The 19,698-nt window shown below is 40.0% G+C and overlaps 2 protein-coding genes across 3 annotated transcripts in view; both read left to right on the forward strand.

Moving 5' to 3' along the window:
- Nucleotides 1-5,006, forward strand: part of LOC147035637 (cytochrome P450 1A1-like) — a 29,282-nt gene extending 24,276 nt beyond the window's left edge. For both annotated transcript variants that reach the window (XM_085845754.1, XM_085845764.1), the window contains one exon: nucleotides 632-5,006. In XM_085845754.1, the coding sequence (XP_085701880.1) occupies nucleotides 632-914 (283 nt within the window). In that variant the 3' untranslated portion in view covers nucleotides 915-5,006. The remainder of the gene's footprint in view (nucleotides 1-631) is intronic.
- LOC147035638 (cytochrome P450 1A1-like) overlaps nucleotides 1-19,698 on the forward strand; it is a 90,405-nt gene that overhangs the window by 24,224 nt on the left and 46,483 nt on the right. The gene's annotated exons all lie outside the window — the stretch shown is intronic.

Here is a 19,698-nt window from a genome sequence, read left to right on the forward strand (position 1 = left end):
ATTGTATGCCTGATCCTTCCATTAGGACCATACTCTGTACAGAGCATTGGTGCTGCCAAAGCAATCTCCTGGGCTAATGTGCACAATCCTGGACAGGTCACCACTCCAACACAGAATACTCAATGGCTCAATCATCCCAGCAAGCTCGTACTCATTTTCCCGACCTCAGAAGTATGACAGGCTGAGTTCGCCCCACCTATTATTAATTCAACAGCCAATCAGTATTTGAACTCAGGATCCCAAGCTCACCACCCCAACCATGAAGAAAACACCAGGCATATATATGCCTGATCGATTTTTTTTGGAAATTGTCTGGTGTATTTTTTTAAACTCCATTACGGATTCCTTCACATGGCAATGTTCCCCAAACATCATCACACTGCATTGCGAGTTGGACATTTGGATTTTTAAAGGCCAGATGAACATTGTAAAAAGGAGACACTTTGAAGTTTCATTTCAAATTATGAAAAGAGTTTGAAAACTTCTTCCATTAGTTGTGGAACACCTTTTGCCTGTTTCAGCTGTCATGTATAAAGTTATATTTCAGCCGGTATAGAAACATATGTCATGAGAACAAACCAGCGCAAGTTTCCACCCTGAACGTGAACAAAGTTTCTTGGCTGTTTTGCAGAAACCTTTGGAAAGATCCAGAACGCTTCATGCCTGAGCGCTTCTTCATGAGCGATGGTCAAATCGACCGCGTTGTTGGAAACAACGTGCTGTTATTCGGCATGGGCAAGCGACGCTGCGCCGGGGAAGCCATTGCTCACATGGAAGTGTTCCTCTTCCTGGCGATCCTTTTGCAGCATGTTCATATTGAGGTGCAACCGGGTGAGGCCATCGACCTGATTCCATCATTCGGCATCATAATGAAGCACAAGCCCCACAAATTGTCCTTTACAGCACGGAAGTGAAAGATTTCTTGAGGTGGAAAATTGCTCAAGAAAGAGAAACTGATTTAAGGGTGAAAGTAGATGATAAATGGGGTTTCTGGGATGCCCATTCAAATCAATGGGGAATAAGGGGAAAAACTTTCTGACTCAAGCCCCAAAAGCCCAAAAGAGGAGACTGATTTTCTCCCCACCTATCCCCTTCCCTCCAATACAAGCAAATGTAAAATTGAGACTGATTTTCTCCCCACCTATCCCCTTCCCTCCCATACAAGTAAATGCAAAATTGAGACTGATTTTCTCCCCCTCTCATACAAGCAAATATAAAATTGAGTGATTTTCTCCCCACCTATCCCCTTCCCTCCCATACAAGCAAATGTAGAATTGAGACTAAAAGATTGAGACTTGCTGATTAAAGCACTTCTTCCCTTTCATATTTTCATTCCACTCAAAGAGCAAACCAACGAATATTTGCCCATGTTCTACTTTAGGTAATAGATTTATTTAGGGAGGAGGTGAGACAGGCGTTGGATGGTGGTAAAGATGGGTGGGATGATTGGGCAACTACAGCAGAAGTGGTGAGGGAGATAACGAGGAAGGTACTTGGTGTGACATCTGGACAGAGGAAGGAAGATAAGGAGACTTGGTGGTGGAACGAGGAAGTACAGGAAAGTATAAAGAAGAAGGAAGGGGTTGGCGAAAAGGAAGTGGGATAGTCAGAGAGATGAAGAAAGTAGGCAGGAGTACAAGAAGTGGTGGCGAAAGGCAAAAGGAGGTGGCAAAGGCCAAGGAAAAGGCATATGACGAGCTGTATGAGAAGTTGGATACAAAAGAAGGGGAAAAGGATTTATACCGATTGGCAAGACAGAGGGACCGAGCTGGGAAGGATGTGCTGCAGGTTCGGGTGATAAAGGAGGCAAATGGAAATGTGCTGACGAACGAGGAGAGTGTGTTGAGACGGTGGATGGAGTACTTTGAGGAGCTGATGAATGAAGAAAATGAGAGAGAGAAGGTTGGAAGAGTTGGAGATAATGAATCTGGAAGTGGGGTGGATCAGTAAGGATGAAGTGAGGACTGCTATGAAGAGGATGAAAAGTGAAAAGGCGGTTGGCCCAGATGATGACCAGTGGAGGCATGGAAGTGCTTAGGAGAGATGGCATTGGGGTTGTTAACCAGATTGTTTAATAAAGTCTTGGAAATTGAGAGGATGCCGGAGGAGTGGAGATTAAGTGTACTGGTTCCGATTTTCAAGAATAAGGGTGATGTGCAGAGCTGTGGAAATTACAGAGGGATAAAGTTGTTAAGCCACACCATGAAGGTGTGGGAAAGAGTAGTGGAAGCTAGGTTGAGAGGAGAGGTGATGATCTGTGAGCAGCAATATGGGTTTATGCCAGGAAAGAGCACCACTGATGCAATGTTTGCTTTGAGAATGTTGATGGAGAAGTATAGGGAAGGCCAGAAGGAGTTACATTGTGTGTTTGTGGATTTCGAGAAAGCTTATGATAGGGTGCCAAGAGAGGAGTTGTGGCATTGTATGAGGAAGTCGGGAGTGGTGGAGAAGTATGTGAGGATCGTGCAGGATATGTATGAGGACAGTGTGACAGCGGTGAGGTGTGCAGTAGGAATGACGGACCGGTTTAAGGTAAAAGTGTGATTGCACCAAGGATCGACTCTGAGCCCTTTCCTGTTTGCAATGGTGATGGACAGGTTGACGGATGAGATCAGACTGGAGTCTCCATGGAGTATGATGTTTGCGGATGACATCATGATTTGTAGGGAGAGTAGGGAGCAGGCTGAGGCGAGCCTCGAGAGGTGGATGTATGCACTGGAGAGAAGGGGAATGATAGTCAGTCGGAGTAAGACGGAGTACATGTGCGTAAATGAGAGGGAGGATGGTGGTATGGTGCGGTGCAAGGAGTTGAGGTGGGAAGGTGGATTGGTTTAAATACTTGGGATCAACTGTCCAAAGTAACGGAGAGTGTGGGAGAGAAGTGAAAAAGAGAGTGCAGGCAGGATGCAGTGGTTGGAGAAGAGTTGCAGGAGTGATTTGTGACAGAATGGTAGCTGCAAGAGTGAAGGGGAAAGTATATAAGACGGTAGTGAGACCAGTTATGTTGTATGGTTTGGAGGCGGTGGCACTAACAAAAAGACAGGAAGCGGAGCTCAGTTGTCTCGATAAGTATGTGTTTATAGTTTGGGCCCCACCCCCCGATGTTACATGTGTGTGCTGCGGGTTTCTTTTATAGTCAAGTTTTTTTTACATCGCCAACAGACCTCCTTCGTTCTTCGCTCATCGCCTCAGCTCCGACTCCACCCCTTGTCCAATCATGAAGCTCAACACCTCAGGGTGACTCTGCCTTAGCCAGATGGTGTGTTCGGCCCAACCAATGAGGGGAGGCCACTGAACGCCCGACACCCCCTAGTCCAATCAGAAGGCGAGTGGGAGGGGAAGAAACCCTCGGACCTGGCAAGAAGAGTAGAGTGGTTGTCAGGACGAGTGTATGGCAGTCATCGTGGCATATTGCTTCTGGTCTGGCGCGGTGGCTTGGTCTCGATCGTGGTCTGCGGTCCTTCGCGGTGGCTCCTCGTGGCGGTGGTGGCCGAGCAGCCAGGGTCGTGGGCCCGTGGATTTTGGAATGTGGGTTCAAGTCCCACTGTGGTGGTTGGAGTCCGGTGTGACCGCACGAGGTGGGAAGGTACCCGACCAGGCTCTGGTCCCCCAGCTCGCCTTCCCTCTGGGCTGAGGGGCCGAATAAAGACCCACGGGGTCCATTTCGTGTGTGTGTGTGTGTGTGTGTGTGTGTGTGTGTGTGTGTGTGTGTGTGTGTGTGTGTGTGTGTGTGTGTGTGTGTGTGTGTGTGTGTGTGTGTGTGTGTGTGTGTGGTGCCAGTCTGTTAGGTAGAATTGTTTAAGTGTTTTCTTTTCATTGTAAATTGCATTTCTTTTATTCAGATAACTGCTCTGTCTCCATCCCTATTGTAAATAAATTGGTTTAATGTTCCAGTTCATTGCTTGTCGTTTCTACCATTGACCCAGCACGGTGCGTATTGAGAATAATTTGACAACGTGGGTACTTAGGTATGTTGAAATTAGGCAATTAACCCTACCCCACGCCATTGAAATACTGGCGACCACGGTCCGCTAAGGGACCCGTGACCTTTCGAACTTTTCCGAGAGTCACGACCTAAATTCCGGGGTGTTCGGTGGAGACGACACCACTGCTCCCCCTGGTGGTCGTTTATCGCCGACGAACCCCGGCCCACAACAATATTCCCTTTTGTGATAAGATCAATTGTGATAACAGAATTGTTTTTGTGAATGAGATGTATTTTTCATCTGTGTTAGGAATGGCAGAAATATCTCCAGATGTCTTTGAAAGTTCATTTATAAATAGATGTGTGTCATAGTGAGCATGGTGAATAAAGACAGGAATAAAGTTTGGGGTCTTGTAATTAAGATTACAACGGGAATGAGCTCGACCTGTATATTTTCCAGTAAGATGACAATGATCCCTAACTTCGACCTCTCCCTCAATTTTCTCCTCACAAATATGACAGATACTGTTCTTTCGAAATTCCTTTTTCTCTCCCTTTGTTAATGACATTGGTTTATAGGTATTAACCATTATATCTCTTCGTCTGATACAGTCTTTTTCCAATCGTCTTCCAAACTCCTCTGAGGCATCTTCTCCTATATAAAGTTCGAACTTGTATTCATCACCAACAGATGATTTGATATAATAACAGAAACCACAAGGAGTAGGTTTTTGATATATATTTGTGTATGATTTATTTGGATTTGGAGAAACAGTATCTATCATTTCAAAGATACTTTCAAAATCAGCATATATTACAAACCGATGTTTTATAGATTTGTTAAAATCTTTGCATGATATGTTTGAACCTGCTTTTGGGAAATTGATTACGGTTGACCTATGATTACTACAATATTTCGAATGTTGATTTAATCGTTCTTTTGTGTGAAAGGAGTTGAGACATCTCTTACAAGGAAACGTTTTACATTTTCTCTTGTGTAGTTGTGATTTGGTTATTGTTGATAAATTTTTGATGAACGCATAATGTGATTTTTCCTTTGAAGTAAAGTAGAGAAGGTCAATGTGTGTTTCATCATTTTTATAGTTGTTTGAAATTTTTAATGTCTGAACTTTGTTCGTGCCGTTAATCAATACACATTAACAGATAGACAAACCGGTAGGCGACATGGGTGGTTACTATATAATTGCATACTAGTCATACAGTTTTTGACAGATCAGGCTGAAAATGTTTGACAAAGAGGTTGATTATGGTGCGCATAAAACCGCAGAAGCTGATTTTTGATTTAAAAAAAAAAAATATATAAAAATATTTTCTGGATTTTTTCAAAAATTTCAAAGTCCCGTTGCTAGGCAACGGTGGCGTCCATAGCAACGGTGCTTAAAATTATACAACGAGTTCCTGGTATGAACCTACCCGTCAAGTTTCATCAAAATCGGTTGACTCCTCTGGCCTCCAGAGCTGTCCATTACATGCATACAGACAGACGGAAAACCTGAGAATAACGGTAGTCTTGCGACCACCCAATTATTCATTTTCTCAAATTTAGGAATATCTCTCAATGACATTGGAAACTTTAAATCTTTAACATTTAATGTATTCTCGTATTTCTTATAATGTTCAACCCTTTCAGGTTTCCAATGTGGAGGATGTAAGTGAGCAAAAACAGACCAGAGAAAACATTTATTATCATTGTTCTTAATATTAACAACTGCCTTCTTCAGTTTTATTAACCTCCGCCATCGAAGATGGACGGAAGTTACTGTTTTCACCCCTTTCTGTTTGTTTTTTTGTTTGTTTGTTTGTGAGCAGTATTACGGAAAAACTCCTCGACGAATTTCGACGAAACTTGGTGGTGTGATTAGGTATGGCCTCATCATGCCATTAGATTTTGGACTCGGTCCAAAATCCAATATGGCCGTTATGGCGGCCATTTTGAAAAAGTATTTGAATTTTTTTTTTTGCATTTCTACATGTTTTAAGTGATTTCCAACCCCTCCCCCCCAAAAAAAAATTCTTAGAGAAAAACATTTTTTGCAACTTTTTTCAACAAAATTTCGATTTCTTTTTTTTGCATTTCTACATGTTATAAGTGATTTCCAACAAAAAACATGCCAAAATTATAATTGTGGCCGATTTTGGAACTTCAGCTGGATATACCCACGTAAAATCAATTTCTGTCTCAAGGAATCTAGTTATGACGAATGAATTGAGTATGTAAAAGTTAAAAGTAAAAGGGAAAGTTGCAAACTATAACTCTGTGAGCACTGTTGACGTCAAATTGAATGAATAAGATATCAGGTTCACTTGAGTGACCGAGCAGTATTGGTGGCGGAGGTTTTGCACTCTACCGAGTGCTCCCCCTCTAGTTTCTTTTGGTAATTCAATATAAGAAGAAGCTTGAAAAGGCTCTGATTTTAAGAGGTGTATATCTAAAAAGATTATTTTTGTGATAGTAAATCCACTACCTACTACAGTGTTATCAACATTTTGTTCTTGTCTCTGGAGATCATCGTAAACATCACATCTTACAAAATCTTGAAATGATGAGATAAAGTGTGGGTTTGTCCTCATATCAGGAGTTTGTTCTTCATCTTGTCTTTTCATATTCATTTTTACTCCCATATAAAACTTTAACATTTTCATTTCTTTTTATGTCTTTTTAATAACTTTTTCAACATCAGGTTTCACTATTTCAATTGATTCAGCAATTGATGATGGACTGGGTTCTCCAAATTGAAAAATCCTCATTTAATATGATTCTTAAAAGCTCCATCAGTGTTTTCAATATAATGGTCTCCCTTTACTTTAAACTCATTCTTCTTGTGTTTTTGTAATTGAAGGTGATTCTTATAACTACTCTTCACAACATCCTTTGAGCAGATATCACAATGTTTTTTGTTTCCAACTCAAGAGGACATATCTGGTTGAAAAGATTAAATGTGTGTTTGGTTTGAAGGTGTTTTTTATAATATTTATATTCGTGATTATAAACATCGCAGTACGTTGTTTTCACCATATTTATATAATAAAACCCTGCTTAAACGAAAATTTTCTTGATGAAAATTTTGTGTAATATAAAGGTGAATCTTTGCTTAAAAACAAATTTATCCTCCAACATTTTTCACTTAATAAATACAATGTTTCAAACACAAAAGAAAAGTTTCAATCAATCTCTTCATTTGTTAAAGATAACTTTTTGTTAAAGATGTTAAAGAAATATGTCAAGGATGTAAAATTGAATAAAGATAAATATAACAACGATTGGATAAAAACAATTATGGTAAATAATATGAGTTCTTCAATTTCCTTCAGTGGAAGGGCTTTTAGTATACCTGGAAGAACATCAATTAAAGTATCTCTAACAAAAGTTTCTCCTCTCCTTCTGGCAATATATTCAAAACTAGAAAAAGCAATGAAACAAGAAAAAGTATCAAAAAATAAAAACCTCATGGATGAAGCTTTAGAAAGAAAAGATAATACCATCTATAATATGCAAGGAGAAATTTGTATTTTTTTCAACAACCCTAAATATGTAAATCCTGATGAAATAAAGGATGTTAATATATCAGGTGAAATGACATTTCGTTCAATTGTAGTTAAGGTTCATTTTAAAATTACTTTCAATACAAAAAGTGCAGTAGTTGAATCTGTTCATGAAAAAAAGTATTTAGAGATAGATGGTAATATTTTTTCTACTAATTAAATACGAGTCATTATTCAACTGAAGATTTTGAAGATTATGAGAGTGATTATGATACCGAGAGTTTATGTTCAAACGACATTTATGATACTGAGAGTTTGTGTTGAAACGATAGTTATGAAAGTAGTTTTATAGATGATTCCAAAGATGAATTTCAGTTTAAGTAAAGTTTTACTTTATAAATATGCTAGATTTTTGAGCCTCTTGAATTCCCCGATTCTCCATATCACAAATTTGAGAATTGTCCTGCGTGTGAAAGACGGGGATTAAACACAGAGTCAAAAGCCTCCAAACAATGTATATTCTGTGATTATCTTCTAATTAATGATAATAAAATATATATATAAAAAAGGAAAATAATTCTTTTGGATTTACACCAAAAATGAATTACTTTACAAGATTGATCAGAGAAATGAATGTAAAGTATGAGGGTGATAACACACCTTTCCTTACAAGGGAAGAAACTGAACGTATTAGAGAAATGTTCAAATGATTGTTGTTATCTATTATTCACGATTGTCATTTTCAGGGAATTATCAACACAAGATATTGCATAAATAAAATAATGGATTATCTTGAAATTAAAACCGAACTTAGGTTAAAATATAGAGTTTCTAAAAAAGCCTGTTTTCTCAATGAAATAAATGAAATAACCTGTTTTCCAAATATATAAATGAATTATTTTTTTACCCATTTGGGAAAATAAGATAAAATTTAACAATCATAAAAAACTTCCAAATTCATTATGATGTCTCATAGTTGGTTCAAGCGAATGTGGAAAAATCTGCTTGCTTTTGAAGATGCTCCTGACTCCCAACTTTTTAGATTATGATAATTTAATAATTTTCACAAAGTCGAGTTTTCAACCAGAGTATCAACTACTTTCACAAGGTTTTAATGCTGGTCTTCAAAAAAAAAGATATAATCGGTTTATTTAAACTTCACAAAAACCTAAATGATTGTAAAATTGAAGATATAATACAACTATTTTGTGATACACAGAGATGTAAAAAGAAATCAAAACCGATAACTTGTATTCTTCGTGATAATACGGATGATAGACCATCTCCCCAAGATTTGGATAAATCAAAAATGAACCTCGTTATCTTTGATGATTGTGTTAATGAGAGAAACCAAACGGTAATGGACAGCTACTACACAAGAGGGAGACATTCTTCTTGTAATTGTATTTATCTTGGTCAATCGTACTTTCAACTTCTTCGTCGTTCCATCAGAAACAATGCTAATACTTTTATTTTATTCAAGTGAAATTCAATAGATATAAACAATTTTTGGAGAGATAATTGTTCTACATTATGCAGAAAAAGGAGTTTGGGGATTATATGAAGCACATGACTGAAAAATATAAATATATTGTTGTGAAACAAGATGAGATATTAAATGAAATTTTCCAATAAATAAATGGATGTGAAAGAAAGAGCAAGAAGATTTAAGGAACATCAAGAGTTGGTTTCAAAAGTTGTAAAACAACAGGAAGACATAAAGAAGAAACGCAGACAGAAACTAACGGGTGAAGAAGCATTTGAAAGAAAACAAGAGAAATTTTTTAAAACTCTTTTAAAAACTTCCCAAGAAAAAATTATAGATGTTACCACAGTTCCCACAATAGAATATACTCCTAAAAAACTTCAAATGATAAAAGATTTCAGTCAAATGATGGAGGAAGAATTAGAGCACATAGGACAATTAGAATATGATGATGAAGGATTATTTCAACAACTGGAAGAGATTAATCGATCCCCTGATTTTATTGTGAATGTTCTTAAAAACAATGAATATTCAGCGGAATCAAAAACCAAAGCAGGACTCATTCCAACAGAACAACCAGCAATATTTCATCTTGTTCAAGAAAAGGTATTTTTATTTAATGATGAATTAAGGTTGTTGAGTTCTGCTCAACCCCCTGTCAAACTAACTCCCAGATTAATGTTTCTTCTCACAAAAGATGGAAGACAAGCTTCAACTGTGAGGGGTGAATCAAAGTATTTTGATAAACCATTGGATATGAAAAATAATGATGATGGAGTATATATTGATCTGCTGAACTCTGTTAATTATAGGGCTAGTCTTTCTGGTAAACGTGGCAAGAATGAGAAGGAGAAACACATTCTTCAGGCTTTAAGTATCCTTGGTTCAGGTGTTAGTTTTTCTCCAAATGACCCATCACAATTTGTTGTTATCTTAGTTAAGTAAGTTAAGTTGATCTGACTCAGAAGGCTGGAAATAACAATTGTTTTTATGAAGCATCAGCCATTTTAGACCAGTTGATGAACATGAAAATAATTAATAAATATCAAAATAGACATTTTATCTCATATTAAATAAGATGAGAAGCACAATCCTGAGTTTCAATTTCACAACAAGCGACCACACATCTTCATTCCCATACCCACTACAACTTGACCCAACAAAACAATATGAGGCATCTTTATTGTCCATGGAAACTTATAATACCTTATTTAATATAACTGATAAAAATGACAAGTTTAGTTATAATCCCGGAAGTGGATACAAAACAATAACAGTCTCACCCGGAGCATATGAGATTTCTCAAATATCTTCCGAAATTGTTCGTCTTATGAAAGAACAGGGTGATGAACCAAAAAATATTGTAATAGATATTCAAAACCATACTTCAAAATCAACGATTAAACTTAAAAATAACTACAAGTTGATTTCACAATTGATAATTCATTTAGAGAGTTATTGGGTTTCTCTTCAAAAAAGAGTGAAACTAATGGGACGTTTTACAGTGATAATGTCACTCAAATACCCTCAGGAATAAATTTGGTATTAATTCACTGTGATTTGATTGATGGTGCTTATAATGATGGAATAAGAGAAAATACAATATTTTCATTCAGCGCATACTCAACCCCAATTGGTTATAAATTCAATATGGAACCCAAAAATTTGGTTTATCTCCCTGTGTCAGGAAAAACCATACACAGAGTAAATTTTGGGATAACCGACCAAGATAATCGTATGATTTCTTTTAATGGAGAAGTTTTATCCATCAGAATTCACCTACGTGAATTTTTCCAATAAATAAATGCGATGGTTATTGTGAGGAAACACGAGTTGGGAAAATATAAAATAATTACAGGGGATGGGATGTTCCTTTCCCCATACTACAAGGGTGAAGGTATGTATCTTGGTAGAGGATACTATAAACCTAAGAGACAAAGGGGTGTTGAACATCAATTTCGAGGAGATGGGATAATTGATACTCTAATGGGTATCGGTTCAACTATTCTGAAACATGAAGACCTAATTGGTTCAACTGCTTCTGCTGTGGGAAATGTAGCAGGTGCTATAAAGATTATAAAAGATGCCCAAAAGGAATCTCATCAATTACAAGCAATAAAAGAAATTAAGAAAGGCAAAACTCATTTGTCTCCCCAAGAACGACAGAAAATAATTCAAATACTTGGGTCAGGGTTTTAAAAGTTTTAACATCTTTTTTCCCAAATAAATACAAGTATGGAAGCAATTGATAGTATCTATGATTTGGATGATACCATTGTCATCTCAAACTCCACTAAAAAAGAAGATTACTTCAAGGTAAATGCAATAAATGGAACAGACTGGAATGCAAATGGGACAAAAAGTTTTGAAATAAATAATCAACACACCTATTTTAATCTATCCGGAAGTTTCTTGTTGTGTAAATTTACATTCACTAATGCTGGGAATAACACAAACGCCACACTCGTCAATGATATCTTCTGGAAAATGTTTGATAGTGTTCGTTTGTACATTGGAACACAAGAAGTTGAAGCAGTGGATTATGTCTCTGCTGTATCTGAAATGATGAAATTTACACTATATTCATTCAGTGATAGAATGGGAAAGGGACTGTCGAAGGTTTTATTCCTGATATGTCAACGGGAACAAACACAGACCCTGGATATTGTACTGTACTGAATTGGGAGATGCTTAGCAGGCAGACACGAAGCGGAGGAACAGTCGAGCCGGGCTGTGTTGCACGAGTGCGAGCGCGGGCGTACTGTGCCCGCGGCTCTCCTTTATTCCGTACGCGGTACACTCACGAGCCGGCCGACTCCAGTATTACTACCACGCCTCAGACGGCGTGCACACCTCATATCCCTCGCCGAACCCCACGGCCACTCCTCCACCATCACGCCCATCATGCATCATCATCATGCCCCTCCCCGTGGGCATGACTACACCACACTCCTCCCTCCTAAAAGTATGATTATTAAATGATCAGTATTATAAGAAGCATGCAGAACACGAAGGATTTCGTATAATAATCATGGAAATAAAATGAAAATAACAAAGTATAATAGCACACCACATCATATAATGTGTCGATGCGAGCGAGTGGAGCAGCAAAGGTCAGGTCTGACCGCGTTACCGATATGAAGCAGCAAAATGAGAAGCACAGCGGCATTATGCAGCAAAAACGCCCCCCAGGTGGCCCATGCTGACATGACCCTGGCCAAGGTCGTAACGACCTCTCGAGCTAACCTCCTCCGGCCCCATCAAACGCCTCCGGCCCACTCCCCCAGGCAGACCCGACTAGATAAACATCCCGAGGCCGGCAGCCCGCTATCTGGAAGCCGTGGCGCCAGCCTTAGACCTTGGCCGGGGCGCTGAACAGCGCTGCTGGCTGCATGCATTTAATGCGCCAAAACAACTCACGCACCACCATCAGTCGAGACGCCAACGCCCGTCCCAACGGCCTTGAGCGAACACAGCGAGTTGTGCTCGCAATCAGAGGTGGAGGTAACGCAGACCAGGGCACCAGTCTTGGTTCCGAGTCGATCTCCGAGACCCACACGGCCGCTAGACGGGAGCAACTCCACTTAAACCACACTGCAATCATAGGCTCGTTATAAATCATTACGAATAACATTCGAAGCATCGTAAATTCATTTTTCCGTACAGCGCGCCTTTTTGATAAAATCCCAGCACATGACAAAGCAATTACCTGCGGCCTGGAGCAACTGGAGGCTAACAAACCTTCTTTATTCGCCCCCACATCACATTGACCATAATCCAACTCCCATTGACTGATCTCCGCCACATCTACTTTTATATGAGAACTGCTGGCATTTATTTCAACAACGTTAAACTGCATCACTAGAGCAAGGAAAAACACATATGCCATGAACAACAACCCACAACCCACATCACGAGTCCGCTTCTTGGTTGTCGACTTGATGCTGCGACTCGCGACTCCCTTTAACGCCACGGGCCCACCGCCACCTGTTGAAGCTGCCTGAACCACACCGATGCGCATTGCCTCACGAACCCTGCCGAAGCGCGCGGAACTCATCGCGAAAGCTGATATGGCTCTCCCCGCTCCTGGACCGCACATCATCGCCGCACGCACCAACGAACCGTGCCTCCCGCTGCATCGACGCCGCCCCCCCCGCCACACCCTCGCCCTCGGTATTCGACGAACGTCTCGAAGAGAGCACTGGCACATCTGGAGGCACGAACCGGAACCCGTTCCGACCCAAAGGGTCCGGCTCGCCGAGCCCGGCTCCTGCTCCGGCTCGCCGGCATCATCATGCCCCGGCTGCAGGGGCTGATCTCCAGGTCACTGGGGTCCTGCTGCGGTGCCCTTCGCCTCCCGGTGCGATCGTGCTGCGGTGCCCCTTCGCTCCCGGTGCGTACGTGCTGCGTGTGCCCTTCGCTCCCGGTGCGACCGTGCTGCGGTGCCCCTTCGCTCCCGGTGCGACCGTGCTGCGGTGCGTGTCTCCGTCCCGCACCGCTAGGCGTGCGAGCACCCTGCGGCACTCTGGAGCCATCGCGCGGACTTGCGCGGTCACCGGTGTCTGCTCGATAGATGAAACAGTCGCGATCGCCGAGTCGAATGTGATGTCGGTCAATGGCTGCTCGCAGACAATGTCAATGGCTGCTCGCAGACCAGAAATAAAATGATCTCTGAACCGTGCCGGATGCTCCTCTGCCGTGAATTTGCACGGCACAGCCGAATGCGATGCGCGGCCAGCACGAGTGGACTCAACTCGACACCCGATCCGTGCCTCGCTCACTTCCCCCCCCCGCCACTGATCTTGTCATTTCCGGATCAATCGCAAGCAGGGTTCGACGCGGGACGGAAGGATCGCCTCGCACACCGCCATCTAAGACCGTAACAATGGGCGATGACCTCGGCCCACACACCGTAAGAGACGACCTCGAGAGCCCAGACCGCCGTCCGAGTGATTGCATTGCCACGCTGCCGCCCACGACCCGCGGCGCAGAGCGTGCGCATGGCCGTGCGTGCCTGGCCCATCGCGATGACCCCTAGACCATCTGCTGTGTCCCGACCATCGAGACCTCGGATATTCTCCAGAGCTTGCGCGACGTCCAACGCCGCGTTCGAGCCGAAACGCGTATCCTCGACAAAACGAACAAGAAAATGAACCAAATGAACGAACGTTGCCCACTCGACGTGGCCGAAGTCGATTCCGACGAAGGCGGGCACGCGTACGTTTGCCATGCACCGACCCTTTGCCATGTTCGCGCCGGCGAGACCTTTGGCTCCGTAGCCTGGAACCGCACGGGTCATTTGCCGCCCTTACACACGTCGATCCGCCGATCCTCGTCGCCACTGTACTGTACTGAATTGGGAGATGCTTAGCAGGCAGACACGAAGCGGAGGAACAGTCGAGCCGGGCTGTGTTGCACGAGTGCGAGCGCGGGCGTACTGTGCCCGCGGCTCTCCTTTATTCCGTACGCGGTACACTCACGAGCCGGCCGACTCCAGTATTACTACCACGCCTCAGACGGCGTGCACACCTCATATCCCTCGCCGAACCCCACGGCCACTCCTCCACCATCACGCCCATCATGCATCATCATCATGCCCCTCCCCGTGGGCATGACTACACCACAGATATAATCAAAGGAAAGGAACGTATAATGATGATACAAAAGTTAATATTTTTACTGTGGCAGTTCCTCTTCAAGGTATATTTGGATTTTGTGATCATGATAAAGTTCTGTATGGTCTTAAAATTAGATTTCAACGACAAAGGAATGATAATGAAAATGGATTACTTTTTGGTGTTGGAAGTGCTTTTGGTGCCCAGAATAAATTTGTAATAGATGAAATGAGTTGGTATATTCGTGAATACACTCTTAATCTTAAAACAGAAGAGATGTTGAACAGAAGACTTAACTCAACGAAACCACTCAGTGTATCATACCTCAAAAGAAGATGTCAACACGTTAAACTGAACCAAACCACTGACACGTGGGATTTGGGTGTTCTGGAAGGAAAGCCACGATATCTGTGGATCATTTTTTTTTAAAAACCAGATGGTGATACTGCTACTGATAAGAATAATGCATTGAGTGAGAATGCGAAGGTGAAACAACTTCGTGTTTCTCGAGATGGAACATTTTATCCACGAGATAGATTGGAAATTAATTGGGAAAAAAATGATTTTGCTGAAGCATACAAGTCTTAAGGCCAAGTCACACCTTGACGTTTTAGCCAGGAATGGCAACGTATAAAAATGCACATAAAACGTTGGCGTACGCTGAAGTTTTGAGGTTTTTTTTTTTTAAAGTTTTGGTCGTATTCATAACGTGTTGGTCGTATGCATAACGTATTAGTAACGGGCACAGAACGCTTCGTTGTGTTAAAGATAACTTATACCAACGAATGCTTCGCCTGTTGTCGGCGTTCACAACCTAGGCCCAACGATAGTTTAACTTGGTCATAGCGCGCTGCACGTATCGCCGACGAACTCGTGGCGTTCTCTGTGAAAAACCTGCCACACGCCGATTTAAATCATAACCGCCTGAAAATTGGAAGTGTCAACATCGCAGTCGCACCTTGACGATTTAGCCAGCGTATGCCGACCTATGGAAAATGTGTCTAAAACGCTGGGACACGTTGAATACGGTATGGGTAAGTTGTGTATACGTTAGGAGCACGATGAAAAACAATGAAGTACGCTGGCATATTACGTGGTACGTCTAGTACGTCGTGAAATTTCAAGCATGCTGAAAATTTTACGACGTACTCGATTTATGGCTCACAAGTTCCGCATACGCTGGTATAAGTTTTCGGCACGCTCCGCAATCGTTTACACACTTCGGCCACGCGTTACTTGTAAGTTACTCATAAGTCAAAACACGTCGAGGTAATGTTTAGCATACCCGAAACTTAATTTTTAACCTACGAGTAACGTGCTTTGAACCTATTAGTAGCGTGCTTTGAACCTCTGAGTAGCGTGCTTTGAACCTATGTGTAACGTATCTCAAACGCACATTGGCGTATGCAGACGAATTTGATTGACGTCTTCCGGACGACCACAGAACTTACTGAACGTGTTTCAATCTTACAGCTGCCGTATAATGGCGTCTTGGCAGCGTTTAGGGGAATTGGTATATACAAATGGGCTTCACAAGAGGAACCCGTCAGTGTTCCAGACTCCATGTTGAGTAGATGTCAATGTCAGTAGCAATGGCAGTAGTAGTAGTAGTAGTAGTAGTAGTAGTAGTAGTTCGAGAGAATTTAGTGATGTCGATGTTATTAGTAGTAGTAGTAGTAGTTCGAGAGAATTTAGTGATGTCGATGTTGGTAGTAGTAGTAGCAGTTCGAGAAAATTTAGTGTTGTCAATGTTAGTAGTAGTAGTATTAGTAGTATTAGTAGTAGCAGTAGTAGTAGCAGTTCGAGAGAATTTAGTGATGTCGATGTTATTAGTAGTAGTAGTAGTTCGAGAGAATTTACTGTCGATGTTGGTAGTCGTAGTAGTAGTAGTAGTAGTAGTAGTAGTAGTAGTAGTAGTAGTAGTAGTAGTAGTAGTAGTAGTAGTAGTACTTTCAAGTAACGTGTTGCAAAGTGTGAACAACGTTCGTGTAGCGTGCTTACAAAACGTTACTCATAGGTTAGAAATAAGTTTCGGGTACGCTAAACATTACCTCGACGTGTTTCGACTTATGAGTAACTTACAAGTAACGTGTTTCAACGTGTGTCAACGATCGCATAACGTGCCTACAACTTATGGCCAGCGTAGCGGAACGTGTGAGTCATACGCCAGCATACGTCGTAAAATTTCAAGCATGAAAAAATTTGAGGAAAACCCAAAAGTTCAACGTTTAAAGCCAGCGTACTACCACTTATGGCAGTGTTTTTCAGCGTGGTCTTAACATATACAAAACGTACCCATAACGTATTCGACGTGTACCAGCGTTTTACACAAATTTTCCAAAAATCGGCATAAGCTGGCTAAAACGTCAAGGTGTGACTGGGCCTTTACCAAAAGGTGTGTGAAAGTAATGGAAATAGAGAACCTATTTTGGATATGACAGCATTTAAAAGTGTGTATACAATCTATGTGTTTGATCTGAGTGCTCAAAAGGAAACTATAAAGTCTAATCGAGTGGATACTTCCCGAACATTGAAAGAGGAGAGAGTGAAGAAGTTGATACATATTGTTTGCTTTTGGAAGAAACAGAATTACAGATTAATACAGATATTGGTGTTATGATTAGTCTCACGTAATTTTTTGTTTTATAAATGAGTGGCAAAGTACCAACTGGGGTATATGTTAATCAAATCAATCTTCATATACTATCATCTTGTGTTCAAAATCAAAAGCCTTGTATGATTAGCGTTAGTACAATTCAGAGAAAAGGAGCAGTAAGAATTGATGTTTTGCTCACAAGAGAACAGGTTAAAATCTTGAACGATACTGGATCACTTAAAATTAAAATGACAAAACCAATGTTGAAAAAATATTCAATAAGATTGACGAGTGGAGGATTTCTTCCATTTCAAATTCCTTTATTTGCTGGTTTAAGTGTGGTTGGAGCATTGACGGGTGGTATTTCAACAGCGGTGAAAACTGCCAACGAAAGGAAGGCTCAACTTCGGGCTCAAAAATAATTGGAAAGACATAACAAAGAGTTGGAGAAACAAATTAGTGGAAGTGGTGTAATTGTAGATTTTGCTGAAAAACTTGAAGGTCTGCCTGATAAAGCAAGATTGTTAGTTGGGGATATGCTTTCTTCTATCGCACAAGCAGGTGTAAAATTAACCAAAAGGGATAATGGATAAAATCTTTCTAATAAATAAATGAGCATTGATGAGTGGTTTAAATAATTTGGAAAGAATACAACATCAAATTTACAACTTGTCAAATATTGTAAGAAATTAAAAATTCATAATGTGGTTATTTGTATGAGATGAATTAACAAACGTGCCTAAACATACAAAGAATATTATTATGAACTTAGAAGACAATAGTGGGAAAGGTTCTCATTGGTTTTGTATTTTTAATAGTCAAGACAAATATTATTTTGACAGTTTTGGTCTTCCACCACCTGTTGAAGTCATAAAATTCTTGCAGAATGGTGTTTATCAAACGTTGCAAGTCCAATAATTAAATTCCAAGTGTTGTGGTCAATTATGTCTCTATGTGTTATTTCAACTCAACAAAAATTAAAATTTTTATGACATTATTTTTAATCTCATAGAAATGACTTATGTTGATAAAGATGGTTCTATCTTTGGTGTATGCCAATAACTGGATATTGATTTATCAAATTATTACACAAAGGCACAGGCTGAACAACAGAAATATAGTACAACAAAAAATATTAATATGAAAAATGCTTATAAATTTATAAGTTATCTAAGCCCGACTGACGCGAATGACTTGGTGAGATTAAGTTATTTATCACAATATATATCCTTAAATAAAACAGCCGTGTATTCCAAAGATATAGAAGTGTTGATTTTATCTCCACGTCATAGAGAATTCACAGTTCCAATTAAAATATTTTTTTTATAAAGTAGGGCGCATCGTTTGTATGACAATAGAACAATGGGGGTATGATATGAATGATTTAGGGTATAATTGGTCATTTAAAATTGACCTATAAGACCTGGAACAATTAAATCAGTCTCGAAAGGAAGAATATTATCCACTTCATATGGAGAATGAGTTTTGTGGAGCCATGATTAGTAAACAACAAATAAAGTAATTTATTAAGGGTAAATATAATAATGGTTTGCCTGAGTTTATATCATGAAAACAGAAAAAAAACAGGATTATATATAATAAGTAAGGAAATACAAAATGATTTCACTTTGGGAATATGGGGAGGTGTTTCGTGTCATAATACTATTCTGTCATATATTTCTAATACATAAATGACAGCAAGAAGGCTTCAAGAAAATTATCATTTCTGTGTCCAAGCATTCCTTCAAGAAAAGGGCATTCGGTATTTTAATAAATATGTTCTACAACATAAGAATGAGGTATTTTCAATAAAATATTGGCTTTATACTGATGTTGATAAACCAACAACTTTGGAATTCATTAAAATGTTAAATAATGAAAAATGTATAAAGTTAAGAACACATTAGGCTCTTTTAGAAATTAAAAATAAATTTTATTGGTTTCCTGTTGTAAAAAAAATTATTTTGGATACAGGAATAACAAGAAATCCCGATGAATATATGTATGATATTCTATGGGGTGTAAGTGATTCAAGGATAGTAAGGGACGAGGAAGGAGAAGAAGAGAGAGAAGAGGAGGAAAAGGAGAAGAGAGAGAAGGAGGAGAGGGAGAAGAGAGAGAAGGAGGAGAGGGAGAAGAGTGAGAAGGAGGAGAGGGAGGAGGAGAGAAGGAGGAGAGGGAGGAAAGAGCGAGAATAAATAAATATGGAAACCAGTGAGATTTTAAAAAGATTGGAGGTATTACAAAAATTAATAAATCTCAACGTACCGAGGAGGAAAACAAAGAATTGAGAACTCTATTTGCAATATTTTCGACAAGACTATTGACATCGTTTTTAAGGGAAAGATATTGACATTAATTAAAGTTTTTCATTTTTTTCTTCAATAAATGGCAGAGAGAGTGAAGACATTTCTCAGGATTTTTTATGTTTTAAAAATTAAGATTCATATGTGCATGTTGGAAACTAAAAAGGTTTTCGCACTCTGTAGGAATTTTTCTCATAAATAAATGAGTTATTGTCTCAAATGTAAAAAGAAAACTAATACTAAAAATATTTCGTGTATTAAAAGTA

This window comes from Eptatretus burgeri, chromosome 1 (genome assembly GCF_056783735.1).
Source record: "Eptatretus burgeri isolate ZD-2024b chromosome 1, Ebu_testis_v1, whole genome shotgun sequence".
In the NCBI taxonomy this organism is placed as follows: Eukaryota; Metazoa; Chordata; class Myxini; order Myxiniformes; family Myxinidae; genus Eptatretus; species Eptatretus burgeri.